The sequence below is a fragment of the Lithobates pipiens genome, unplaced genomic scaffold (assembly GCF_037356315.1).
Source record: "Lithobates pipiens isolate NorthernLeopardFrog02 unplaced genomic scaffold, aLitPip1_a1.2 Scaffold_8, whole genome shotgun sequence".
In the NCBI taxonomy this organism is placed as follows: Eukaryota; Metazoa; Chordata; class Amphibia; order Anura; family Ranidae; genus Lithobates; species Lithobates pipiens.
In genome coordinates this window covers 286,822,462-286,842,539 of record NW_027507903.1, presented here as the reverse complement: position 1 = coordinate 286,842,539, position 20,078 = coordinate 286,822,462, and the positions used below count along the sequence as shown (strand labels likewise).

Here is a 20,078-nt window from a genome sequence, read left to right as displayed (position 1 = left end):
TATGTGGATAGTACCAGAACTCCGAGGTACCTAAAAGAGGACACCACCAGCAGTCTGGAGTCCGGATGGATCTGAGAAAATCGACTTGACTTGTCCCAATTCTCTCGGAAGCCTGGACTTCGACTCGACTTGTCCCAATTCTCTCGGAAAAGACTCGACTTGTCCCAATTCTCTCGGAAGCCTGAGAAATCCCTGAATTTATTAATCTCAGCCAACAATGACTGGAGTGACACGTTGGTGTCAGCAAGGTACACCAATGTGTCATCTGCATAAAGTGAGACTCGCTCCTCTATGGAGGCAATAGGAAGACCTTTAATAATTGTGGAGGAATGGATGCGCACTGCCAACGGCTCCATGGCCAGGGTAAACAAGAGTGGGGACAGTGGGCACCCCTACCTCATGCTCCTAGTGATTAAGAACAACTCCATGACCGAGGAGTTAACCCGAACGCGGGTCTGTGGGAAAGTGTAGAGGAGCTTTATCCATGCCACCACACGAGGGCCAAATCCATATAGCTGTAACACCCGAAAGAGGTATGGTCATTCCACACTATCGAATGCCTTACATGTGTAGAGGGATACAATGGCCGATGTGGGGGAACAGTCATGTGGGTGTTGCAAATTGTGGAATAGTCTACGAATATTCATTCTGGTGGACCATCCAGGTATAAAACCAACCTGGTCACTATTGACCAAGGTGGTTACTACGGCATTCAAGCAGTTTGCCAATACTTTGGCCAATATCTTAACATCTACATTTATGAGGGATATTGGACGGTACGAATCGCATTCGAGTGGGTCTTTGCAGGGTTTTAGTAGCAGTATGATCAAGGTCTCTCGCATAGTGGGGGGGATATGGGCACAGCAAATCCCTAAACCGTGTGTACTATTCGTTTGGAAAGCCATCCAGACCAGGAGTTTTGTGTGCCGGCATCTGTGAAAGGGCCACTGCAATCTCCTCAACCGAGATAGGTGCCTCCAACTCAGTTCTCTGTTCAGTCGAGAGGGAAGAAATGGAAATGTCCTTTAAGTAGTCATTCAGTTGGGGTTCGGTGTAGTCAGCTCTGGAAGTGTATAAGTCTTTATAGAAGTTTAAAAAGGCCTCCGTGATATCCCCGGGGGTGTCACTGATTTGGCCCTGTATAGTAAGGATACGATATGGGGGGGCGGTCCGGTCTGGTTAGATATGCCAAGAGATGTCCAACTTTGTTACCTTGCTCGAATGATTTCTGAGTAGCATGTAACATTCACTTTTGTGTGAGGTCTAACAGACGGAGATCATACTCCCTGCGCTTCTGAAGCCATGCTTCCCTCGTGTCAGGGGCTGGGTTGGAAGCGTAAACTGATTCCGCCCGTACCATGTCAGTTTCCAATTCTTCCGTAAATTGCTTATTATTTTTCTGCAAGAACAATGTGGCCTTAAAGGCCTCCCATTCAACGGATGAGTCCACTGTTCCCAAATTGTCCTTCCAGTAGCCCGCGATACCTTTCCTGCATTCTCCCTGCACCACCTCATCCTCCAGCCAGTAATAATTCAGACGCCAAATAGCAGGGCCTGAGCCCGGTTGGATGGCAAGGTCCACAGAGAGAGGAGCATGACCCGAGACACCCCTGGGCAAGTAGGAAACCGCAGAAATAATGGGAAGAGTGTCTGCCGGGGCAAAGGCCAAATCAATCCGAGACATGGTGCGGAAGGAGTCTGTGTGACGAGAGTACTGGCTCCTGTCTGGATGCTTCCAGCGCCATACCTCTGGAAGGTCATAAACCTGCATCCAATCTAAAAAAAGAGGGAAAAAGCCTTCCCCCGCCCCTCAGGCGGTCCTTAGCTGGGTCCAGTATGGCATTGAAGTCACCCACATACAGTAAAGGTCCAGGGGACAATCAACAACTGGAGTGACAATTTGGATAAAATTTCCACTGAAAATGGGGGAGGAATATAAACGTTTACAAGAGTAAATGTCACAGAGGAGATTTGTATGGCAAGTATAATAAATACTCCCATCTGGATCTGACTTGACTTGTAAAGTTTCAGCTGAAAGGGACTTAGCTAGTAATATAGAGACCCCCCTGCAGAAGTTTGTGTGGGTGGCATGATATGATTGAGCCAGCCATGACCGTTTAGGGCTCTCACCTTAGTACCAGTGAGGTGGGTCTCTTGGAGGCATATAATATGGGGATGATATTTTTTTCAAGACTGGAAAAACCAAGGACCGCTTCTGGGGTGCATTCATACCTCTAGTGTTCCATGACACTATCTTTAACCACTTAAGCCCCGGACCAATTTGCAGCCAAAGGACCAGGCCCCTTTTTGTGATTCGGCACTGCGTCGCTTTAACTGACAATTGCGCGGCCATGCGACGTGACTCCCAAACAAAATTGGCATTTTTTTCCCACAAATAGAGCTTTCTTTTGGTGGTATTTGATCACCTCTGCGTTTTTATTTTTTGCGCTATAAACAAAAATAGAGCGACAATTTCGAAAAAAAAAACAATATTTTTTAACTTTTTGCTATAATAAATATCCCACAAAAATATATTTAAAAAAACAAACATTTTTTTTCCTCAGTTTAGGCTGATACGTATTCTTCTACATATTTTTGGTTTGCGCAAAAGTTATAGCGTTTACAAAATAGGGGATAGTTTTATAGAATTTTTACTAATATTTTTCTTTTACTAGTGATGGCAGCGATCAGTGATTTTTATTGTGACTGCGACATTATGGCAGACACATCGGACATTTTTGACACATTTTTGGGACCATTGTCATTTATACAGCATTCAGTGCTATTTAAATGCACTGGTTCCTGTGTAAATGACACTGGCAGTGAAGGAGTTAATCACTAGGGGGCAGTGTAGGGGTTATGACGTGATGTGTTTTTTTATTGTAGGGGGGCGTGGCCTGGCATGTGACGTCACTGATCGTCCTTCCCTATAAAAGGGAACAGACGATCGGTGACAGCCACACAGGGAAGCACGGGGAGAGGTTTGTTTACACAGACCTCGCCTCGTTCTTCAGCTCTGTGACCTGATCGCAGGACACCAGCGGCGATCGGGTCTGCTGGTCTGCTGGTCCCGCGGCCACGGAGCTCAGGACCGGGTCGGGAGCGCTCCGCCAGCAGCACGCTTCCGACCCACGGCTGGGCACTTAAAGAATCACGTACCGGTACGTGATTGTGCCCAGCTGTGCCATTCTGCCGACGTATATCGGCGTGAGGCGGTCCTTAAGTGGTTAAGGGTTTTGCCATTCTAAGTTATACATTATATCATAGTCATATATAAGTGTAAGTGCAATCACATTCAAAACCTGATAGGCCGTGTCAACCTGAACATATTCAAGCACATCTATAGTATATTGCATATGTTTGTCTCCATATAGGTATAAGCTGTTAATGAATAAGACAGAGCAAACCAATAGACTGCCCTGAGCAGTAACTTTGAAAAATACAAAAAATGAAAAAAATAAAAAATAAATAAAAAAAGTTAATAAAAAAATAAATAATTGAAGCAAAAAGTGAACATCTGTAGAAAACCTCTTGCCCCCCACCCCGCTCGGCCATCCCCAACTTAACGAGCCTTGGATCCCTGAACCTAGAAAACCCCTCTGATGTCAACGAGGGTCCAAACTGTTCCGTGGCCACGCCACTAACTGGTGAGGGGGTAGCGTGGAGATCAGTGTGGCTCCCAACTGTGAGTACCGTAAAAAAAAAAAAGGGACATCATGTCCTGATCCAGGATGTGTTGCACACGGATGCAGGGGTATAGAAGTCAGTCGGCCTCCTTCATGGCCGAAAAAGAAAAGGCAGGCCCATTGAAGAATAGTTCTGGGTGCAGGAGAAGGTCTAGAGCATATGTAAGTTGCTCAGGATAGATGTCCGGATGATGACGGACTATATGTGCAGGATGGTAAAGGCAGTCAATTATAGTGGTATGGTTACGGCACACGGCAGAGAGAAGATTTTAGATTCGTATTAGGTATGCAGTCAGTAAACTGGATTTAAGGAACAAGTGTTGCTGTCAGTTACCTCTGCATCTGGATGTGGGCCCATATCGGTCATTCAGCCATGCCATGGGTTTCTTGGGGTTAGTGTAGAAGTGGGCTTTACAAGGATAAATAGATATGTTGTTACCATTATACTTGAGCGGACCTTTCATCCTTGCCAGGTGCAGAATGGCTACCTTGTCCTGGAAGTTGAGGATGCGTGCTATAATGGAGAGTGGAGGGGCTCCCTCTGGAGTAGGACGGGGAGGGGGGGTACGGTGTGCCCATTCAATCACATAAGCGAACGAGGGCACATCTGTGCCAAAAATGTCCCTCAGCCAGGAGTAAATACATTTTTCAGGGTGGGAGCCTTCAGCTTGTTCGGGGGAACCCGACAAAGCGGAGATTGTTCCTGCACGATCGATTCTCTAAATCATAAATTTTGGCGCGAAGGGCAGCCATCTCCCCGGTAGTATCACGCATATTAACTGACAGTGGATGCACAGTGTCTTCCAGAGAGCTAATGCATTCCTCCATGTCACCAGTTCCATCATGTAGGTTTTTGACATCCTTTTTTTTTTTTTTGATTAGTAAGTGAGGCCTTGCAATCCTGTATAGCCAGCATAATGGTGGCCAGTGTAGGTTCATTAGGGGGAGAAACCTCTTCCTGGCCATTTTCAACAAACTGCTGGGAGTCCTGTGATAGCGGAGTGTCCTGCCATAGCTGGGGGTCTTGTGCTAGCTTGGGGTCTGTTTGAGTAAAAAACAGCTGAATGTGAAGCACTCACCCCCTTAGCTGAGGAGGATGCCTGCAGCGTGTCTGCATGACTGGCCACCTTCCCTCCGGAACCCAGGCAGTCGGTCCACCATGGATGGGGGCCAGGGCAGCCCATATTTCACAATTTCGGCCAGCCTGCTGTCTGCCCACCGCTGTGGGGAATGTTTTGAGCCTTTCGGTGAGGAGGTTGGACACAGGATAGCAGTAGGATGGCAGTTGAGAGCCGGAGCGGTGTTTCTATGCGGCCGCTCGCTTCATCATCAAGCCACGCCCCCCACAATCACCAATCTTTCCTGTCACATCCTGGCACCATACATTTGTGTTGTGACTCCACCCCTCACAACCCAAGACAAGACTGAATAGCTATAAATGGCAAGATATGACTCACTTCAGCATTCTCCTTTTTTTTCCCCCTCACCTGTCCGGGACTGTCCGGGACTGGAGGGATCGCTCAGCACCCCTTGCTGCTCATGCCCCAGGCAGGTTCGGCAGGTTCAAGCCTCTTCTGGCTGGAAGTCCTTACCTGTACAGCCTCTAAACGAGCTAGATGGAAGGAACCCCACTCTGATGATCTCAGGGGGTATGTTGCCTGGCACTTTACAAGCCATAAATAGGCCTAGATTATTTGTAGTGGTCTCCGTTTTTTCTTTCTAAACACTTGTGGGTTTCTCTGGGATCTGTAGTCCCACATAGCCATCCTGACATCCCTAAGATGTCGCCTGAGCATCCGATTGCTTCTGCACTTGCGCGAGTGGTGGTGATGCTGCCAGGAGCTTGTTTTGCCAGCATCTATCATGGCGATGGGCTCCTCTGCGCGCATGCTCGCTCGTGCCGTCAATCCGCCACAACGGCGGTAAATTTAAACCTCCTAACACTTCCTCTATCTCCTGTAACTGCAAGATACCAGGGATTCCTATCAGGATTTCACTATACGCAAACACTGCCTGCTAATCCCTCTATCCTTGCTCCTCCACTAAGACCCTTCACACTGGAGGTGTTTTTCAGGTGCTACAGCGCTAAAAGTAGCACCTGCATAGCACCTGAAAAAAGCCTCAGCTGTAAACCCAGTGTGAAAGCCCGGGGTTAAAACCTCCCCACTAGTGGCCGAATAGCACCGCTAAAATGACGGTAAATCGGCGCTAAAAATATCGCTGTTTTACCGCTGATGCTTGGGGTGGCTCAGTGTGAAAGGGGTCTAAAAGGTAAGACTAACTTAGTCTCTACTATGGTTGACTGATCTGCTTCCCTACATTTTCTCTAACTCCTCCTGCATACTCTAGGTGGAAGCCTCTGTTCACCCCTCATGGAGATCGCTACCCAAGCAGATCATCCACAGCTTAATTGGTAAGGGAACAAATTGGTAAGTAGTGAAGCTTGAGAAAAAGAGAGCCTTGCCACTAATGCTGCCTTATTGGAAAGCCCTATCAGTTCTATAAGATCATCAGACTTAAGACGCAGAAACAGCACAGGTCACCGAATAAGTCGCTCAGATAACCAAAGTCATCGTTCGACTCAAAGAAGCCACTCAGATCGCAGACAAAGTCACTCTAGGTCACCCTCTGGACACCGTCACTCATACCGCAGAAGGTCCCCTCCTCAGAGAACATCTTCGACTAACCATCGCTTCCACCCGATCGCAAATGCTTGCTGGGTCTGTGGTGCCATAGCCCTTCCGGAGAAATTGGCCTATCGTTCGCGCTTTGATGAAGCTACTACAGAAAAAGACAGATTCCAGAGAGGTGACTGGCATCATTAGAGAATCAATTCAATATCAACACCTGAAGCAGATAAGCCTGCTCAGACTACCTCAACAGTTACACCCAGCACATCAAAACAGTAGATAGCTTATCTGACAATGAAGAATTAAAAGGCCTCAAACGGATTTCACTTTACCCAGATAGAGCCGTTCATTAAGTCAGTGAAAGAAGCAAATCGGATGGGAGGAGCCTAAAGAAGACCCACGGAAAACAAAAAAATATTTTCCAAACCTGAAGAAGGATCCAGAATCTTTCCCATTCATTGATGAATTGGAGGAACGGATCAAAGATGAATGGCAGAAGCCAGAGAAAACAAAAAAAAACAAAAAAAAACAAAGAGTCTCAACAACAGATGCGCTTAAAATAAACTATAAAACACTGAAATTGAATGAAACGTGAAAGAGCTGCCGGCACCAAGAGTCTTAAATACAAAAAACTCAAAAGATATAATTAGGATATGGGTGCAGCGCTAGACATGATAAATTACTAATTAATAAAAAAAAAGGGAGAAAATAAAATAATCAAATAGGTTAGTGAAAAAAATTGGATGAGGAAAAGACAAAGTTCAAACGTGTGATAAAAAAACAAAAAAAAAAAAAACCTTCAATCAAATTAGATATAAAACACTTGTGATGTGTTAACCAATGGGTACTAAATGATAAAAATAAAAGTGAAATACAAAATATAAATGAATATACTACTGGAAATATAAAATTATACAATCAAAATTAAATGGTGAAGATAATCCCAATAAAATCGTGATTGCAAAAATACCCAACATATAAAAATGATACAATGGATATCAATTCTCACACGCAAGTAAATTCAGGACTTGCTTCAGAAACAGTCGATAGTAGAAGTTCCATTGCACCAGAGAGGGAAAGGATGCTACTCTCCACTATTTCTAGTGAAGAAAAAAAAACAGGAGACCTGCGCCCAGTATTAGACTTAAAGAAATTTAACAAGAAAATCATGGTCGAGTCTTTCAAGATGGAAAGTCTTCAAACACTCCTTCGCAAGATAAATCTGGAAGATCTGTAGATTTATCCAACGCTTATCCACAAGTCCCCATTCACACTACGTTCCAAAGATTCCTTTGATTCTGAGTAAAATATCAACACTTTCAGTTTCAGAGTCTACAATTCTGAATTTCCACCGTCCTCTTGAGTTAAGATTCCAAGAGTCCATCACTACCTGGACAACATCCTCCTATCAGACAGTCGGGAATCTCCCATTTAACATTGAGAAACACTGATTGCCACACTACAACATTTCGGATGGTTGATAAATTGGGAAGAGAGCAACCTTCAACCTACAGAGAAGATGATCTTCCAGAGAGCAGAACTAGACACTTGACTAAACAGAGTACAACTTTCCTAAGAGAAGACAACGCTCCTAGTCCAAAAAATGAAATGATTACTGGCAGCAGTATAGATTCCTGCCAGAGCATGGCTCAATGTCGGAAATCATACCAATGGTTCGTTCAATGGGCCCAGTGGCACACGAGGACATTTCAGAATTCATTTCATTTCATGAAGATGCATCAGGAAAGGAAAATTTGCAAAAGGCGAGTATACAATTTTACATTTTCTAAACATCCACTTTAACACTTGTCCACCTGATCCTCACCTATGTGTACTATAATGTTTGAATCCTTGAGTACTTTATACATTAATTTCTGCTCCCTTTGCTTCTGTCAAGGAGATGGTAGCTGTACTATAGATGGCACTTGATCTTACATTACAAGTATTCTAGGTAGTAGGATCTGAAGGAAAGATAGAACGAGTGTACAAAAAAACTGCAATCTCTTACAATGGGGAACAAGGATGAGTTAGATACAGCAGCACACTGAACTTCCCAGTGAATGGCTGTTTGAGAGGGGGGGGGAGGTGCACGTGTCAGCATTGGAGGAGATCATTGGAGGTGAGCAGGCTGGGTTCTCAGCACAGCTAGAAAACTGACCACCCAGTGCTCTCATGCCTAGGGTAGTCCATTTTTAAAAGGAAAGCAGAGGTACTGGCAGGAACATCAATGATTCACACCAAGGAAGCAATACAAAGAGAACAGGATACTTTATCATACAAGTACATGGTGCAACAGGCACATATCAGGAATATGAAATGCTGGGTTTATATACTCTTTAAACTATATATATGTTAAACAATACACATTCCACATTTTAAGAAAGCAATTAAACAAACTGGATGTGGTCTGGTTTTTCCTTGAATTTTAAATATTATGAATAAAACCTGCGCAACAAATTATTATTATTATGTATTGTGCAGATATGAGTATGTTAAATAATTGTAAACCCATATGGCTCCAAATTAAGGCCAACAGAACATGAGCCTCTGATTTTTCCTAAAGAGTAACTAAACCCTATAAAGGTTGCATAACTACCTAGAACATTGGAATTATAAGACTGACAGTGCCTATTAATCCTCCAAGCATGATGCCCAAAGGATCAGCTTATATACCGTATATATTCTTCTTCAAAGGCAGCCTGGAGGCTTAAAAAAATCTTTTATAAAGAAACATGGACACTGCTATTGTTAAGTTCCAATTTTCAAAATACTAGTTGATAATTCTGAGGCTTCAAGATACAGACTTGAGACTTTACAATCACTTTAAGTCTAAAACTGCATTCTTGTTTCATTTTTTTTCTTTAAAATTAAAAAACATTTTATACTTACCTGCTCTGTGCAGTGTATTTGCATAGAGCAGCCCAGATCCTCCTTTTTGCCTCTTATGTGCTTCTGGCCCCTCTCTCATATTCAGTACCCCCACAGCAAGCAGCTTACTACAGGGAGTACCCAAGTTGAGCTGCAGCTGGGTGTCCATTCTGAAATGGAGCTGTGGTTCAGCCTCACCCCCGCGCTCTCCTCACTGACTGACTGATTGACAATAGCGGAAGCCAAATGGCACCGCTGCTGTTTCTCAGCCAATCAGGAGGGAGAGTCCCGGATGGCCCAGACACTCGTGGACATCTCTGGACAGAGATGGGGCTCAAAAAAGCATCAGGGGGGCTTAATCCATAAGATTTTTATCTTAATCCATAGAATGCATTAGGATAAAAACAAAAACCTGACTTTACAGCCACTTTAAAGTGGTTGTAAAAGCGGAAGGCTTCTGTTTACAGCTCCCCGCCTGCCCAGCCCCCCCCCCTACCCTCTATACTTACCTGAGCCTAATCCAATGACAAGGGCCGTGGCTCTCTCCCTCTCCATTGGCTCAGAGGCAGCCATGAGAGTCATTAGCTCAGGGTGCTACCACAGCCAGTGAGGAGGGAGTGGGGGGGGGGTCAAGCCAGCTCTGAGTGCCTAATGGACACACAGAACCAGCTCAGGAACGAGCCTGCAAGAGTGCCCCCATAGCGAGCAGCTAGCTATGCTGGGCACTTGGCAGGAAGTGGGGGCTCCAGGAGGGCAGGGTGCCTGAGAAAATAAGGATTGGGGCTGCGCTAGAGAAAAACTGTTACACAGATCATGTAAGTATACAATGTTTATTTAAATAAAAATTAAAAATTTACAATCACTTTAACTTTAGCGATCTGCATACTTGCAGGCTGGTGAAGTCATTGAATCACCAAAACAGCCAGGAAACTAGCAGTTTCCAAAGATTAGCAATGGCAGCATCCATATTTCCATCAAGACAGGTTTACTTTAACAATATAATACATATGCATCCAATTACCAATAGTTAACGTACCAGTAAAATGCCATCCATAGAACAACTGGCCAAATACTTATCATCAGGTGAAAATCTGCAATGGTTCACGCAATCTGAATGACCAAAAAGGGTGTTCAGACAATACTTCTTATCAATGTCCCACAGCTGCAGAACCAAAACAAATAAGTGTTAGAGTGTACTTTACAGGCTTTATTTTATTTCTCACATTTTCCATATCTCCCGTGTGTCTCCATCTTCCTGCTGTGGGAAAATAGGATGCATTTTAACAAGTGCACTAGGCAGGCAGGTTAGATGTACTTTGAACGCACTTTTCCTTCAAAATATAACTTTAATTTAGAAAATAGGATTTTTAATAACAGCTTACCTGTAAAATCCTTTTCTTTGATGTACATCGGGGACACAGAGCCATGGTAATTACTATGTGGGTTATATCGAACCGAAAAGTGCTGGACACTGGCACACCCCTAAAGGCGTGTACTCCCCTAAATAAACCCTCCCATTACTGGGAGTCCTCAGTTTTGTAGCCAAGCAATACAAGTGTATGCCAAAGAAGGGAGGGACCTCTGTGTCTCTACTGCGCCCAAAGGCAATATCCTCATGTCCTCATATCCTTTAATATTGATTTGATAAAATCTGATAAAAACGTATGAACCGAAGACCTAGTCACAGCCTTACAGATCTGAGCCATAGAGGCCCGATGATGCACCACCCAAGAGGCACCAATCGCCCTGGATGAGTGTGCTCTTAACCTGAGAAGGAAGAATTTTAGTCTTTAAAGCGGGAGTCCGCCTTTTTTTTTTTTAAAGCCAGCAGCTACAAATACTGCAGCTGCTGACTTTTAAAATAGTGGCACTTACCCGCCCAGCACGCCCGCGATGTCGGCACCCGAAGCCGATCTCTCGATCGTCTCACGGGTGCTGTCGCCGCCATCTTGGGTATGGGAATCAGGAAGTGGAGTCTTTCGGCTTCATTTCCCGGTTCCCTACTGCGCATGCGCGAGTCGCGATGCGCAATAAGGATGGTCCCCGCTGTCTCTGGGATCCGTGTGTTTCCCAGCAGGCAGCGGGGGACTTTCGGAAAGGGGCGTAGATTCTGCGGAAAGGGGCGTACCTTCTGCAGAATCTACGCCGGAAGTGGGTGCAGATACCTGTACTGTACAGGTACCTGCACCCCCCTCCCCCCTGAAAGGTGCCAATTGTGGCGCCGGAGGGGGGGGGGATTCCAATGAGCGGAAGGTCCATTTTAGGGTGGACCTCCGCTTTAAGCTTGAAAAATCACTTGACAAATCCATTTGGAAAATAGTGGCTCTTGACAATGCCTGTGCACATTTTGGACCCTCTGGCAGTACAAACAAAACCTGCGTTTTGCGAACCTGAGCGGTCGTCCTTAAATGGACTCTGATCGCTCTTACTACATCAAGAGAATGTAGTGCCTTCTCTTCCCCAGATTAAGGCTCTGGGGAGCAAGAAGGAAGAAGAATATCTTGGTTTAAATGAAAACCTGTTACCACTTTTGGTAGGAATTCAGGATGAGGACATAAAACCACCTCATCCTTATGCATGATGAAATATGGCTTTTACAAGACAGAGCCACTAGTTCCGATTCTCTTCTAGCAGAAGAAATGGCAACCAGAAAAGATTATCTTTCTTGTCAAAAGGACCAAGGAAATTTCTTGTAAAGGTTCAAACGGCGGATTCAGCAAAGCCGATAAGACCAATTTTAAATCCCTAGGATTTAGATGTGCCTTGATAGGGGGAATAAACCGTGTTACCCCTGAAAAAGCTACGCACCAAGAGTGGGAAGCAAGAGGCCATAGGGAAAACACTGACAAGGCCGGGATCTGGCTCTTGAAAGAAGTCCAGGCCAGCTTCATTTCAGATTCCATATGCAGGAAATCAGGAATCCTGCCTAAGCCCTTGTACACACGGTCGGACATTCCAACAACAAAATCCGTCTGATTTTTTCTGATGGATTTTGTCTGAAACTGTTGTTGCATACACACGGTCGGACAAAGTTGTCGGAAAATCCGATCGCTTGGAACGTGATGTTCGTTAGTTGCAACGGGACTATGTTGCGGCTAGTAGCCAACAGCTTTGGTCTCGTAATTTGATCTGAGCATGTGTGGCACTTTGTCCGATCGGAATTCTCTACACATGATCGGACAAAGTCCGATCGGATCACGTTGTCAGAAAATTTTATATCCAGCTCTCAAACTTTGTTGGTTGGACATTCCGACGGAAAAAGTCCGATGTAGCCCACACACGGTAGGATTATCCGACAACATGGTCCTATCGACATTTTCCGACCGTGTGTACAGGGGCTATGACATACTTCCTGGGGTGCCAACCCCTGGATCCACACCAAGAAACATGCCTTCCAGAATCTAAAGTAAGTGATTCTGGAAGCCGGCTTCCTGGCATTAATCAAAATGGACACTACTGAAGGAGATCACCCACAATCTTTTATAAAGTGGGTTTCATGTTAAATTTTTCATCCGTAAGGTAGGATGAAATACTGGACCTTGTGCAAGAAGGTCTGGCTAAAATGGCAGAGTCCGAAGGACTCCTACTGCCATCTTTATGATCTCGGTAAATCAAGATCTTCTGGGACCTGCTGGGGCTGCCAGAATTACCTCCTCTTGTTCCTGCTTAATCCTGCGGGGAAGGCGCACAAGTAGCAGAACTGGAGGAAATGCATAGATCAGTGAAAACTGATCCCATGAGAAGACTAATGCGTCTGTTCCGCCTGCTAGCTGACCACTTGTTCTCAACATAAAGTTGTCGACTTTGTTGATGAATCTGGATGCGAATAGGTCCATGTCCGGAATACCCCATGTGACATATTCATAGGAAGATGTCGGGGTGAAGAGATCATTCTCCCAGAAATAATTGTTGGCGACTCAAATAGTACGCCTGAAAAATGAAAATTGCCGATAGGCAAGGAATGTTGTGTTCTGCCCAAGCTAGAACATTATTCACCTCTTTTTGGGCTGCACGACCTCTCGTGCCCCCCTGGTGATTGATATAAACCACCGCCGTGGCCTTTGTCAGACTGAATCCTGACAGGACAGTCCCATAGTCTGACCGTCCAAGATTCTAGGCCCGGACGTACTGCCCGAAAACTTCCACAAAAGTTGATAAGCAAGGTCCTCTAACCTGGACCATCTCCCCTGGACAGAATCCTCTTCCAGGGCTGTTCTCCAGCCTAGAAGGCTGGCATCTGTTGTTAACACCCTCCAGGATAAAGATTTTCCCTTTTGCTGGATAACAACTTCCAATTTAGGCTCTGACTTATGTCGGGAGCCAAGCGTATTGGAAACAAAACAAAGCCTGAATCTTTTTTATTCCAGACAGACAAGATGGTATCTTGAAGCAGCTATTGAGTAAAAACTGCGCGTAAGGGATGGCCTTGAAGGAGGCCACCATTTCCCCTAAAAATCTCCTGCACAGCTGAATGAAGGAATTTTTCTTTGCTTTGGTACGTTGAATTAGTCCTACAATGGGACCGATTCTTGTCTTGGGAAGAATATCTTCTTTATGGTATCTATAAGCAGTCCCCAAGTATTGTAATCTCCTTGATGGTTTTAAGGAGAATCTTCCTAGGTTCAGTATCCAACCTAGAGACTTCAGATAGTTACGGCTGAGATCAGACTCTGGTTTTAGTCCTGAGACTGAATGATCTATTAAAAGTAGATCTTCTAATAGGCTAGGACCGCTATGCCTTGAGCCCTTAATCTGGCTAAAGGAGGTGCCAGAATCTTTCAGAACACTCGTGGTGCTGTGGCTAAGCTGAGTGGCAGGACCACAACTGAAAATATAATTTTATATTTCAAACCGCTGAAATTTCTGGTAAGTGGGAAAATTTGGCACATGGAGATATGCAACTCCCCTCCTTGCAGGATGGGCATAGCCAATCGAATTATGAAAGGATCAGATTTTTAAGTGCCGATTCAGATCTTCGAGATCTAGAATGGGTCTTACCTCTGTTTGGTTCTGGAACCTTAAAAGGTTTGAGTCAAAAACCCCTGTTCCACTAAGGAAAGCTCTGATATCACCGACTGGGATAACAGCTGATCCAGAGGTCAGAAGGAGAGAGACTTTTTTTTTCTCTGGATCCTTAGGAACAGTCTCAGAGGAGACAGAAACTCTTGCATAAAGACTGCCCCATCAGCAGCCCAAGGACCCCACAGGCAGCCTCCAAACAGGGACCCGAACCCTCAGGTTAAAAGTCTGATGCTCTCCCGACTGAGCCATCCGGGATCTCTGAACTCTAGTCGTAACCTAGAGAAAGAAATTGCAGAAATCCATCTGTCCTGACATTGTTCCTGTCAGATCTTGAGAATCGCAGGACCTTTCCCCTCACCCGAACGAGTGGGGGTGCCCCTTCATGAGAAGGCTTTAGCATTCTGCTTTGTGGGCTTTCTGCCCCAAGATCCTGGTGCTGCCCTTGGGGACTTTCCCTTGAACCTGACGGTTGAGGCTGTTGAGACTGACTAGAGGCAGATGCCCCAGGCATAGGAGAGGCAGCACGATAAAAGGAGAAATGTTTGAACCTCTTTACTGGTAAAGAGCGCTTTACCCTATTAGAGGTCTTTTGGATGTACTTATCCACTCTAAATAGCCTTACCCCGGGAAGGGAAACAAACTGGCTAAGAGCTTTCACATGGTGCTTCGGCTGATCAATATTTCAGCCACAGAACTCTGCTAGAATGCACTAGTCCAAGCATAAGCCATAAGGTTTAAATCAGGGGTGCCTAACCTTTTGAAGCATGAGGGCCACTTAAGCGACTTGGAAACTGGTCATGGGCCACAATCAGCTGAGTGGGCGGATGGCAGGTCCGTGTCAGCTCTGTATATGCAGAGCGGACATGGACACAGCCGAATCGGATTGGAGGTAGGACACAAGTCCGTTTACATCTGCCACTCCTTAGAGGTGAATGGAGGGTCCAATTGGGTCGGACTGACCGTGTGAAAGGGGCCCATGGCTGCTTTCACACTGACGCGCTGCAGTTTAACCGCACCGTGGGTGCAACCCAGAATACCTTTGCCTTTTCTGCACTTTGCAATAGACTTCTATTATATTCTGCAGGTTTGGTGCTCTTTCAGAAAGCTCAAACTCGCAGGTAATAACAGAAGTGTATGGCTCAGAGCAGGTAACCCACAGGTGCACTGCTCTGCATCTGAGGATTCCTTTGAAAGCAGCCCAGTAACCACTGCAGAACAGATATGCCCATATATACACTGGGATTTTAGTAATAAACTGACCTATAATATAATAATATTGTATTCCATCCCAGAGCAGGTCGTGGGCCACTGGTTGGGCGCCCCTGCCTTAAATGATAGTCTTCTACTGTGAGACATAGTGCGTCAGATACACCAGCCCGTTGCTGGGCCTGCTGATCAGACAGAATTTAAGGTATCTCCACAAACTGTTCCTTAACCCTTTGGAGTCCATTTTTAAATTAGAGGTAGATACCTCAAGAGCCTATGCTGCCGGCAACAAAAGGGTTAAGTAAGGGAGTACACAAGCACCTGACTTGTGATGCTACTCCTACCATCTTAGGATCCTCCGAAGAGCATAAATAAGTATCTTCCAATATTTTGGGAAGATCTACCTGATCCCCAGCCTCCCGCACCTCAATAAAAGGGCCCTGAGGACTAGATGGGAATCTGCTATGTTTAGTCCTACTATGGAGAGACGTCCTAGCATTAATCTTCTTTTCAAACTTTTAAATGGTAGAAGAAACAAACCCGTTTGTATGATATATACAGGGACTGAAGTGTTCTACCCCCGACGGCTCAATTTGGCTAGCCATATCCCTCTCAGAGGAGGACATTCTTTTGGAAATGCATTTAGTTTACAGTGCAAACAAATGACCTTCTGGAGAAGTTCCTGGTCTCATTACCATTCATAGCCTGCAGCATAAAGCAGAGGCACTATGCAAAAGAATGTACATTGCTAGGCTATAGTTCAGCACCATTAGCTGCTATTAACTCTAGCTACAGTAAAGTATAATGTGCCAAAGGCGTAAGCCTATATACACTAACCTGACCAAGCCATCCACCTGCTCTGTCCCTCCACAGCCAGCAGCAGCTTTCACACATACAGCGCTAAGACCAGCTTCCTCCATGTGTGGCCGGCGTCTGATGCTGTTAACCATGCGCATCCCTGGGAATTAAAGCCCCCCCCATTCCTTTCAAAGAAGGCGTTTTCCCACACTTAGCGGCGTCCTGTGAACCTGTAAGCATGGTGCGTGGGGGGGGGGGGGGGTAAATCCTCTGCCGAGTGGCCGCGGTCTGCCCGTTGAAATTTTTATTTTCATAAGAAAAAGGAAAAAAGGTTTGGGACTTTGTATGAGGCATAGGACAGTTACGTCACAATTGCCTCCATTTTCATCCCCCTTTTCTTACCAGAGGGTCTGTTCCAGTTGGAGGAGAGGAGAGTGAAGGCTTCTGCTGTTTCCAGCGTCAGGACGGTGAGTGCTCAATACAGCCCCCAGTGCTGACACATAGGCATGACAACATTATACATAGAAGGAAAAATTCCTGAGAAAATCTCCCTTACCTTATTCTTCGCAGCAGGGTTTTGTCAGAGATAAAGACCCAAACTTCACCCTTCACGGTAGGCTCAGAGACCTTATAGGAAACCTTCAGGAACCAGGGAACCTCAGGTTATCCCACAATCCTGGACCTGCGACAGCACCCTGCCACTAAAAACTTTATGGCCTCACTACCAAAAGTACTGGATCCCAGGGCCCAGCTCTCTAAAGAGAGGCGTTTGCAAGCAAAACCTCGTTTCTTAGGACACGAGGCCTGGGTACCATTCATTTAGCCCATGAAAAGACATACGAACGGATCTTGTCAGCATGGCTAGCCCTCATCAAGGATTACTACCTGTGGAGCTCAGCGCAGCACATCTTTACTCGTGACCAACACCAAAACTGAGGACTCCCAGTAATGGGAGGGGTTAAATAGGGGCATACACACCTTTAGGGGCGTGCCAGTGTCCAGCACCTGTCGGTCCAATATAACCCACATAGTAATTACTATGGCTCTGTGTCCCCTGATGTAAGAAAAGAAAAATAAATACTCTGCTGGTCAAATATAATCATTGTAAATATTTTAAAATCAATGCAGAGTTCTCCCTGCCACTGTTTGTTTAGACAGATGTATAGATGGATGACAGGGTCTGTATATAGTAATCATATGTACTATGTAAATACAGTAACTGCCAATGAAAGCAATAAGGCACATGACAAGGAAACATAGGGGAGCTCTGTGCACACACACTACACAAAATATCGCAATTGTGTCTGTAGATACCATAGTTAAGCCTGGTACACACTACCATGTTCGTACAGCGAGGTGAGGTATTGTATTCTGACAGGGGGAAGGCCCCAGCGCCAGAACACTCTGGTCAGCGCTCCAAGCCATTGGCTGAGACCTCTGATCGGGAGTCGGGCAGCTTCTGTTGGACCAGTTGCCATACACATGGGCTGAATGTCAGCCGGTTTTCACTGAACCGGCTAATGTCCTCTGACATTCAGCCCCTGTGTACTAGGCTTTAGAAGGAAACCATCATCAATTACATGACAATATACCACGCAGCCAAATTTGATGAATTAAGAGTAATAAGAACAATAAAAATATATCCAAAAGGCAAAAAAAACATCATTTTTTTTTTGATCAAACACTCCCACAAAGCTACACCCTTAGCTACGAGTTAAAAGTCAAAAGTATTGGGATGTCCGCCTTTAAAAACGCACATGAACTTTAATGGCATCCCGGTCTTAGTCCTTAGGGTTCTATATTGAGTTGGCCCACCCTTTGCTGCTATAACAACTTAAATCTTCCAGGAAGGCTCCCCAAAAGGTTTAGGAGTGTGTCTATGGGAATGTTTGACCATTCTTCCAAAAGCGCATTTATGAGGTCAGGCACTGATGTGGACAAGAAGGTCTGGATCAGAGTCTCCACTTTAATTCATCCCAGAGGTGTTCTATTGGGTTAAGGTCAGGACTCTGCAGGCCAGACAAGTTCCTCCACCAAACTTGCTCATCCGTGTCTTTATGGACCTTGCTTTGTACACTGGTCCAAATCATTTGGTGGAGGGGGGATTATGGTGTGGGGTTGTTTTTCAGGGGTTAGGCTTGGCCCCTTAGTTACAGTGAAGGGAAGGTGTCAGCATACTAAGACATTTTGGACAAATTTCATGGTCCCAAATTTGTGGGAACAGTTTGGGGGTGGCCTCTTGCTGTTCCAACATGATTGCGCACCAGTGCACAAACCAGACCTTAACTCAATAGAACAACTTTAGGATGAATTAGAGTGGAGACTGCAAGCCAGGCCTTCTCGTCCAACATCAATGCCTGACCTCACAAATGCGCTTCTGGAAGAATGGTCAAACATTCCCATTGACACACTCCTAAATCTTGTGGACAGCCTTCCCAGAAGAGTTGAAGCCGTCATAGCTGCAAAGGGTGGGCCAACTCAATACTGAACTCTATGGACTAATGCTGGATACACACTATACAATTTTCTGTAGATTTTTTTCCTTCATATGTACCAAAACCATATAATATGAGGTCAAACCTTAAGCGTTTCAATTTGTATGCAATCAGGCAGGGCCTTGCACTACATGGTTTTGGTAAAGCTAAAGGCAATCAGACAAAAGTTGTATAGTGTGTATGGGGTCTAAAGCCTCATACACACGGTACAAAAATCAGAAAAGGATTGTCATTTGGCAGACTGTCTGCCTGAAGCTCTTAGCGTTAGTATGCTCCTTTCAACAAATGTTTTCCAATTTGCGGCCAACAAATGGATGACAGGCTAGTAAATTTTTGTCAAACGACAGCTCCACGTCAAATTTTCAGCTGGTCAGTACACAAATCCGTCACACAAAAGTCGAAAGTACAAACACGCATGCTCAGAATCATTGCTCAAACACGAAATCAGCAGAAGGGGCCCACAGGGTGGCGCTCAAGAGCTGAAATTCCTCATAGTACGTCACTAAGTTTGTTTGTGGCATGACAATTTGTGCAACGTTAGTATGCAAGACAAGATCCTGGCACATGCTCTTTTGACAAAAATCAGATGCTCGGTTTTCCAACATTCGTACCGTGTGTACAAGGCTTTAGACTCCATACATACACACTATTAGATTTTCTGCAGATTTTTGTCTTCCGGATTTACCAAAACCATATAATATGAGGTCAAACCTTAAGAGTTTCAATTTGTATGCAATCAGGCAAACATCTGCAGAGTGTGTATGGGGTCTTAAGCCTCAGACACACGATCCGATTATTGGCAGGGGATTGTGTGATGACAGACTGTTGGTCTAAAATCCAACCCTTAGTATGCTCCTTCCGACAATTGTTGCCCAACTTTCGGCCAACAAATGTTAGATGGCAGGCTAGTAAATTTTTGGCGGACAACAATCTGTTAGATTTTCGTATTGTCTGTACACAAGTCTGTCACACAAAAGTCCAAAGTACAAACATGCATGCTCGCAATCATTGCTGACCAAACACAACATTAGCAGAAGGTGCCCAAAGGGTGGTGCTCAAGAGCTGAAATTCCACGTAGTACGTCACTACGTTCGTGTTTATTGACCGACAATTGTGTACCATTAGTATGCAAGACAAGTTTTAGGCACATGCCCTTTTGACAAAAGTCTGAAGCTCTGTTGGCCAACAATCTGATCGTGTGTACCAGGCTTAAGACTGGGATGTATTGTGATGAAGAGTGTGACTGCAAGAGTGATATATACCTTACCATGTGAACAATTTTATCTCTGATTCGTGAAGAAAAAAATTGCTAATAAATTCATTCATCAAAACTCAAAATAATGAAAAAAAAAAAAACGAAAAAAAAAATAAAA

At 45.0% G+C, this 20,078-nt stretch overlaps 1 protein-coding gene across 2 annotated transcripts in view; it reads right to left on the bottom strand.

The window, feature by feature from the left end:
- APAF1 (apoptotic peptidase activating factor 1) overlaps positions 1 to 20,078 on the bottom strand; it is a 175,986-nt gene that overhangs the window by 44,516 nt on the left and 111,392 nt on the right. For both annotated transcript variants that reach the window (XM_077472319.1, XM_077472318.1), the window contains exon 16: positions 10,221 to 10,346. In XM_077472319.1, coding sequence (XP_077328445.1) covers positions 10,221 to 10,346 — 126 coding nt within the window. The remainder of the gene's footprint in view (positions 1 to 10,220; positions 10,347 to 20,078) is intronic.